Source organism: Zingiber officinale, chromosome 7A (assembly GCF_018446385.1).
Source record: "Zingiber officinale cultivar Zhangliang chromosome 7A, Zo_v1.1, whole genome shotgun sequence".
Classification (NCBI taxonomy): Eukaryota; Viridiplantae; Streptophyta; class Magnoliopsida; order Zingiberales; family Zingiberaceae; genus Zingiber; species Zingiber officinale.
In genome coordinates, this window is record NC_055998.1 from 12,266,266 (window position 1) to 12,275,533 (window position 9,268).

Here is a 9,268-nt window from a genome sequence, read left to right on the forward strand (position 1 = left end):
ACAAGTGAAAGAGGATACACCTCTAAATATATCATTCATCTTTCTTTGAAAGATTTTAGGAGCTACTTTAAGCCAAAATGATATTACTAGATATTCAAAGTGTCTTTCAAGACAAGGGAATACAGTCATTCTATGGAGTCTGGATGCATCATGACTTGCCAAAATTCAGATTTCATATCAAATTTAAAATACCATTTTGAATTCTTAGTTTTGTTAAGAAGTTGGTCTTTGTTTGGTATTTTAAAACCATCTTTATGACAATTGTCATTGAAATATTTATAATTAAACATCATTCTAGATTGTCCTCTTTTCCATTCAGCTCCTTTATTTACAATAAAAACAAGACTTCTATGTCTCGATTCAGACCTTTATATTACACTAAGAGTTATTAATTGGGTAATATGCATTTTTCATTCCTCTTTTTTTTTTTTTTTCAATTGGTGTATTTTAAGTCTTATGATTTAATGGTAACATCATGATCAATGATGTTTAATTTACAATATATCCGATCTCCTTCCCAATATTTAGTGGGGGTTTCTCCTATAATATACCTTTCAGTTTTTCTAATTTAGAAATTAAGGAATTTAAGTCTCCTTGTGTGTTAATCAAGGTTAGTAAATAAGTAGGATTTATGAAATCCTAGGGCACTTCACTTTCCTAGTCTGAAAATCAAGAAAAGCATCAGGGCTAGTACAACCAACTAACTCTAGTTTTCTTGTTGATAAGAGCATTGTTTACAAAATCCTTTATTTTTATAGGAACACTCTAATATTGTTGTTGTATTTTTGGCTTCAGCTTCATTGGTAGAAGGGGCAGCACCACACTTACTAGTGATAATCTCGAAGGGATATTCAGAAAGGATAGGCGCAATTATGGGAGTAGAAAGAAAAACGACATAGTAGTTGGTAAGTAATAATGCTCTTTATGGAGTAAGTAGAAATTTGAGACTAAGAATGAAGTGGATATTTTTTTATGGGTAACGGTCTAACCCATAATTGATTAAGAAGAATTGGAATACTAAACGCCCCATAATTTGTGTAAAAACAAAGGTGAATGTTCTTAATAAATTGATGACAAGAAAGTTTTTGGTCATCAAATTATGTGTTGATCAGTGGGGTCTTGGTAGTTTTGATGAGATGAGCAGGAAGAAAAGGAAGTAAAAGGGTCTCATCAATAGTATAGTTTATAGCACCACTATCGAGGAAAGTATGTAGAGTAAATTTATGACTATGAATATTTAAGGTACATTAAACTTTGATATCTACAAATAGTCCCAAATTATAGATACTTAGCATTTTGATAAATACTATGTCTATATCTTTAGTATCCTCAAAAATTATAATACATTTTCCTTTATTGAAAGGGAGACTTGTGTTGTCTCTAAGAGTAGTTAGGTCAACTTCTAATAAGTTCATTCAAGTTTCAAGTATTGAGACTCAAGTTTCCAGGTGTACATTCTTGTACTTCTATGGATAGTATGAACTATCGGAATTGTGACTTGGAAAACTTGTTCTAAGCAAAGATTACAACATTGCTTCTTGCACATTCTACAAGTTCCTCTTTTGTAATAGAGGGGTAAAAATCATAAATAAAATAAGGAATATTATTTGTGCCTCTTTAAGTGTCTAGTCATGGGGCACACTTTCTGGCTGATCGTAAGTCTATTAAATTTTATGAGATAAATTGATGATACATTAAATCATAGTCCTATGTGGTTTGGAATAGTTGGTCTTCTAAGTCGATGAACTCATCTTGGAAAGGAGGATTAGTTATTCCATATTTTTTTAACAAATTGGTAAGGATGTTGGAGGAATGATTTAACTATAGTCTAAAGAAGAAGGTACTTCTTCCATATCTTCTACCAAAATTATAGAGTAAATGCAAGGTGTATTAGATACATCTTGTTGTACTTCTATTAAGTCAAGGTTTGTACATCCTACTAGCCTGGCTTCTCTACTATCGAAATTTTTCCTGTCTAAATAGGTAGAGGATAAATGCCTTGATTTATTACATGCAAAACATGTTATAGGATTTGGATAAGTTTTTTTTGGTTTGAATCTCCTAATATATTTTTACTTATTTAAATAAGGCTCATTTTCTTTACTTTTCTTGAGATAATAGGTTTTCTTTGGCCGAGTCTTATGTATAGAAGTAATCATTGGTCTTTTCTTCTATTGCCTTTGCTTTTGATTGAGAGACTCATATTATTGTGGAGTGTAAATCCGACTACAGAAATTATATTGTTGATTTTTAATTATTTATATATTTGAATATAAGTACATTTTTTTTTTAAGTTTGGAAATAATATGTTGAATCCTTACTCCTATGTTATGATAGAGTTCTGGCATATGCATATTAGCCCAAGACTTATGAATTTCTTTTCTTAAGTCTCCAGATAGCTTACTCAATAGCTTCTCTCCTAAGGTTGGATTATAGTAATTTTCTGATATTGCCGTCAAGGCAAAGAAGTCATTGTAAAATGGTTTGATCCGATTTCAACTAAAAAGTTAGACTTGTTTTAAGTCTCTAATTCCATTTTTTTCCCCTTATATCTAGACTTGTATTTGCATCCCTAGCTGTAATAGTCTAATAAAATATGCTTTTAATTTCTTCTTAGAATGTATTTGCAAGTGAGTTCGTATGTTTATAATTTCCTAAGTAATTTCCTAGATTGGATGCTTGTAATTTTCTATTTTGTATGTTAGCAATTTCCTATAAAATTCTTATGGCGGCTTAATAAAATTTTCTAGGCCTAAAAAAATGCAATGTTCCTCTCCTATGTCTTCAAGAATTCTCATACCTTATCCAAGTATACAATCTATAGAAGGATGGTTATCTAAGAAAGAGGATGGAACTATATATTTGTTCTGAGCTGGTAAAACCTGTGTGAGCTAAGTTGGGTAAGAAAAACTACTAAAAGCTTATTGTAAGACATGAAAAGTCGAGGTAAAATTAGAACAAAAAGACATATGGTTCTTATTACTTTCCAATAGGTGAAGCTGACTCTTGAGAAGTAAATCTAAGGAAAATACCCTTTCAAAACCCCTAGATTCATCCCAAATCCTCTGGTATAGTAAAAAATCATAAAAAAAAAACTAGTAATTTCATAAAATATCTTCAACTTCAATACAACTCCAACACATTGAACCATCTTCAACTTTAATACAACTTCAATATATAAAGAAATTGATAAATATTGGATATATGTAGAAAGTTGTTACCCTACTTACTTTATAATGCTCACCTTATGAGCACTATGTATAATTTTTTTATTTTTAAATTTATGTAACTTAAATACTATAACCTAAATCCTAAATTCTGAACCCTAAGCTCTAAAAAAAGGTAGATTCGCTACTTTAGTGGCCCCCTAGTACAGGACCCATGGATATGGAGGGAGGTACATACAGGTACACATGTCATAGGCGCATGGTGGGGTAAATCCTAGGTCGTCAGTTCCTGAAACTCGACCCTTGGCTATTACGCAAGAGATGACATGCGGCCACCATCTACGTTACGCCCTGGGGACAACCCTATATATATATATATATATATATATATATATCTGACTTATAAATGAGACCCATAAATTGGACTTAGTAAGGGTGCATCAGGCCCAATGCAATAGTGCAATGCAAGAGCGACGTTCGAGAATCCCAACAGCAAGTTACTAATTTAATTTTTTATATCAGATATTAAACGGATAAAAACAGATACTACACTTAGTCAAACGATCGAGAAATGTATACTTTCTAATATTGTCAATCATAAGATGTAAAACTAAAGAGAATCATAACAATTTATATTTTTTTATATAAAAAATAATCAGAAAAAATTATTAATAAGTCTTAAAATTATTTTCAGTGTGAAAAGAAAAATTAATAGTAACATAATTTAATTTTAAGTTTCATCAAAATTAATTATTATATATATCTTAAGAAGATATATAAACTTGATCCAGAATTGTAATCGGTCAATGGGATAGTTACGATCATTGACTTTTTTTTATAATTTGTTTTTAAAATAATAATAATTTTAGACCATCCTAAATCGTTGACTGAGAGTTCCGAATCCTAACTATCTTTGACAATTAAAATTAAAGATATATGTTTTAGAAATGGTGAAACCATTTATTCTGAACCGTGATCGGATTTAGATTTAGCATGGTCAAATGAAATTTGAAGTTTCAAACAAGTTAATTATTAGTAACTGTTCTACTAACATTGTTTTAGCATCAACTAACTTTTAATTAAAACTTAATTGAATGTCATATACGTATAATCACATCCTTTAACTTAAATAATCATAAAATATATTATTTTTATAAAAAAAAATTAACACTCAAATAAGTTTTAATACAAGGCAGAGAGAAGGGGAAGCAATCGAACATGTCATTCGAAATCAACTTCAGCGAATGAATTTTCTGTATCACAGCTTGCAATTAACCATTTATACCAAAACAGAAGAAAATGAAAACGTAGATTAAGATCGACACATCTTTTTAATTAATTAAGGATTTATTAGATACGATCTGCATTAATGGCGAATGGTTTTCGTTCGGGACTCGGAGGTTGACATTGACACTTTTTCCTCCATCAATGCTGATGACTTGACCGGTGATGTAGCCAGAAGCAGGGAGGCAAGGATCGATTACCGGTTCGAGGAGTGGCGTCCTAATCGAACCAGGCGCGACGCAGTTGGTTCGGATATTATCATTCGCCCACTCGCAGGCCATGTTCCTCGTCATCTGTTTCACCGCTAGCTGCTAATTAAGCCGCACAATAAAAAAATTTAGCCAAGTTAATTGCTCGTCGCAAGTTATCTACGTATATTTTAATCATGATTATCACCGTTGGTGGTGCCATAGATGGAGAAGTTGTCGATTCCGAGTATGCCGGCGAGAGAGGAGTTATCGACGACGGCGCCGCCGCCGGAATCCTTGAGAAGAGGGTAGGCGAGCTGAGACATGTGGAAGGTAGAGTCCACATTGGTGCTCATGATGAACTTGTACTCCTCAGGGGTTATGAGCGCCATGGGTTTCACGAACCCCGTGCCTGCGTTGTTTACTTGATCAAAAAGGAGCCATTCTATAAGATGAGCGATCGCATGCATCTGCGATTTGATAGAGATAGCCAACTCACAAGGATATCTAGTTTTCCACCAAACAACGAGCTCACTTCCGCCATGAACTTCTCTCGGTCCTCCGGGGGAAGACACGTCGCAAGTCGAACCTGTTACCCTGAACCCCTTCGCCTGCCATTCGCGCATTCACTCGTGGAGATCAGCCTCTTTGCGTGCGCAGGTGTGGACTGGACGGTCGCCCCGAATTTGCATAATTCTTCGACGATGACGTAGCTTCGTTCACGTAGCAGATAGATTAAGACTACACTCGACGGAGGAACGTAGCCAAAACAGAGCAATGTATATCGGTTACATTTAATTGGTGCAGTTTATAGAATTGTACCCAATTCCCTTGGTGCCACCGTTGACCAGTGTTTTCCCTGCCAAATACCACTGGGCGCCGTTGATGGCCAGGTTGTTCCCGTTGCCGTTCTCCATGGTTGGTGTTTAGATGGTGTCGATGGTCAACTAGCTGGTAAGGTGCCGTTGATGTTGATTGTCTAGAGAATCACTAGGCCATGTAATCTCGACAAACTTTTACAAAGCATCTGATATGAAAAACACGCCCAGAGGAACAGGTTAGAATAATGACAAGGAGTTTCAGCACACCCACTTTGACGATGAAGTAAGACTTTGAAGAGGGTGAAGTTGTTCAATAAATTAGTATTTGATGTATTATATGTACATATCTTTCCTCATAAAGCGTCGGCTACCTTTTGTTGGATTATGACTCTATGTTATGTTCTCTCCATGCTCTCTCGTTTCCGTGATTGTGACCACGCTCCCCGAAATAAATGCCCATTACAGTTCATTTGTGTCAGGGTAAATAGCTGTATTTTTCGCCTTTCTCGTGATACCGACAACATTATCCATGTCATCAAAGAGTAATGGTTCATTACTTTAATTCTTAATATCTGGGATTGTTTCAGTTTAGTCTGAGGGAGCCTGAAACGCTAGTCGGGAGTCAGTAGCCAGGAGTCTAAAGTTTGGAGTCAGGAGTCGATAGCCTAGAGTTAGGAGTTGGTAGGCGATAGCCTGGAGCCAGGAGTCTGAAGTCGGTAGCCTGGAGTCGGAAGTTTAGAGCCAGGAGTCAAGAGTCGGGAGTCAGTAGCCTGTAACGGGAGTCGGTAGTCGATAGCCGGAAGTCGGGAGTTGGTAGCTTCTTGGAGTTGTTGGAGTGTATACTAAAAGCCTAGCTTTTGTAAACATTTATTTTGAAATAAAGAATCACATTGGTAAAAAAATATCTACATTTATGCTAAGTGTAGTTGTTCAATTAATTTATATTGTAGATAACATGGTGTGTAGTGTCACACACAGAAGATCATGTTATCAGTTCTTTATAAATTATAAACAGTAGCTCGCAACTAAGATAGAATGGAACAAACCATTGGAATAGTCGTAGTGTAATTAAGTATAAGTTTATCTTGACTGATAAATTACACTAGTATACTTTAAGTGTATTGAGCAGGACCATTTAAGGTAAGTTCTTTTTATACTGACTTAATAAAAGAACAAGATCTTAGTTATTATGGAAGTGTATGCTTTTAATCCTAATATAATAACAAGCACATATATTTAGTATTTATTTTTTTGACTTATAAAGGGTGAGATTTAGCTCGATAAATCAATAAGCCCGATAAGTTGGGAAATGATATTACTTATAGTGTGTGTTGTTGATTATAGAAGGAAACTGTGTCCTAGTAATCTAGGTTGATAATGTCCCCAAGAGGAGCTCATAAGGATTGTCATGTTAAACCCTACAGGTGGACTTAGTCCGACATGACGATAAGGATGAGTGGTACTACTCTTGGATTGAGATATTAATTAAGTAAATTGTCAGTAACTCATTTAATTAGTGGGCATTCGACATTTTAAACACAGGGACACTAACACACTCATAATAAAAAGGAGTCCAAAATATAATTTGGGATTGGTGTGGTAGTTCAATAAAAATTCTTTAGTGGAATGAATTATTATTGATGAAATTAAGTTGGGTGTTCGGGGCGAACACGGGAAGCTTAATTTCATCGAGAGAGCAAAACCAATTCCTCCTCTCAGCCCCTATCGTAGCCTCTTGTATATAGAGAATTATACCCACCACATACCCACTTCTTACCCACCTTATACCCATCCTAATGGGGCTGGTCAAGCAAGGTTGGAACCCAAGCTTGGGTCGGCCAAAGCAATTAGGATGAGTAAGATGGTGTGGTCGGCCCTAGCTTAAACCCAAGCTTGGTGTGGCCGGCCACATCATATTAAAAGGATTTTTTTTATTTGTTTAAAATCTTTCCATATGTGGAAGAAATGATTTAAAAGAAGAGTTTAAAAATTAAATATTTCCTTTTATAGTTTTCTACAAAAGATTAAGAGAAATATTAGATATCTTTCCTTATTTGTAAATTGAAAGGAGATTTTAATTTTAGAGAAAACTTTCCTTTTTGGAAATCATCCACATATTTAATAAGAGATATTTTAATTTATAAAATTTCCTTTTATAACCAACCATGAAGGGAAAAATTGTTAGAGAAATTTTTATTAAAATTTTCGGAAACAAATTAGGAAGTTTTAATTCTTGTGTTGTTAAAACTTTCCTTGTTTGGAGCTATAAGGTGGCCGATCATATGATTTAAGAAAAGGAATTTGATTTTAATTAATTAAAATTTTCTTTTCATGGCAAAGAAATTAAGGAAGGTTTTATTTAAATTTTCCTTATTTGCCAAGACCAAGGATTATAAAAGAGAGGATAGGGGTGCCTTCATGGCTAACCACTCTATTCTATTTTCCTCTCCTCTCTTCTTCCTTGGTGTGGCCGACCATATCCTCCTCTTCTATTCTTCTTTAGTGGTCGGTTCATCCATCTCTTGGAGCTCTTGTTGGTGGCCGGTTCTAGATAGGAGAAGAAGGAGAGAAAGGAGGTTTTGCTCTTGCATCCCTTGGAGCTTGAAGATTGGTGGCTGGACCTCTACATCCTTGGAGGAGCTTTGGTGGCCGAAACTTGGTGAAGAAGAAAGAAGGGCTTGGGTAGTTCTCATCTCAGAAGATCGTTGTCCACACAACGTCCGAGATTAGAAGAGGAATACGGTAGAAGATCAAGAGGTTGTTTACTTGCAAAGAAAGATATACGGTAGTATGATCGTTTTCCGCATCATACTAGTTTTTCTTTGTATGAATTCCAAACACAAGAGGCTAGTGATTCTAGATTTTCGGATTAGATATTCGATGTTGTGTTTCTTTTGTTTTGTTTTTCGATCTTGTGATTCGATTGTTCCTTTTGGTTAAACCTAGAGTTATATAAGGAAATTAAATATTAAATTTCTTTAAAAGGCTTTGACTAGGAAGTGGTGGTTGCTCCCATATCTAAGAAGGCCTAGTGCCTCACCATGTTTAACCTAGAAGCCAATTTTAGAAATTAATATTTAATTGAATTTATAACATAGGTGGATTTGGATCAATAATGTTAAGCATCATTTGCGATCCAAGTCTAAACCATTAAGAACAGATAAGTTAAATTTGGAATCAATAATGTTAAGTTCCGTTTGCGATTCTGAATTTAATTTCTAAAGAACACAATAGGTTGTTAGGAAAAGTTCGACACTTGTACACAATTTTTGTACAGTGGAACCGGTACAATCTGTTAGGATCGATGGTCGCGGCTAGAGAGGGGGGGTGTGAATAGCCGCCCCAAATTCTTCGCGTTTCTTTCTACAAATCTAGTTAGCGCAGCGGAAATACAATAATAGAAACGAGAACGAGAAGATCAAACCTTAGACGCAGCGATGTAACGAGGTTCGGAGATGAAACTCCTACTCCTCGGCGTGTCCGTAAGGTGGACGAAGCCTATCAATCCGTCGGTGGATGAAACCCCGGATAACCGGCTAATATGAACTCCTTCTGGGTGGAGAAACCTCACCACAAAGTCTTTGCAACAGCAAAACAGAGGAGTACAACAATAGAGGAAACAAACAAGAACAATAGAAATTGTAAACACACTTGCTTGCCTTCTCGTCGGAGTCCGTTGATGAAGACTTCACGACTCCAAAAACAGCAGACTAAGCTCACGCGAAGCTTCAGCAAAGAGAGCTTAGCAAAGCTCAAATCGCAGTAGGGAGGAAGAGCAAGCGTTTTGTAGAGGCCCTTGATCTCGATA

At 35.4% G+C, this 9,268-nt stretch overlaps 1 protein-coding gene and 1 pseudogene across 1 annotated transcript; both read right to left on the reverse strand.

The window, feature by feature from the left end:
• Window positions 1–3,597: 3,597 nt before the first annotated feature.
• On the reverse strand, window positions 3,598–3,744 carry LOC122003339 (annotated as a pseudogene).
• A 1,086-nt stretch (window positions 3,745–4,830) lies between these two features.
• LOC121999213 (tropinone reductase homolog At2g29170-like) lies at window positions 4,831–5,265 on the reverse strand. Its single transcript, XM_042553919.1, has one exon. It carries the CDS (start codon window positions 5,263–5,265, stop codon window positions 4,831–4,833), a length of 435 nt encoding a protein of 144 aa, XP_042409853.1.
• Window positions 5,266–9,268: the final 4,003 nt, after the last annotated feature.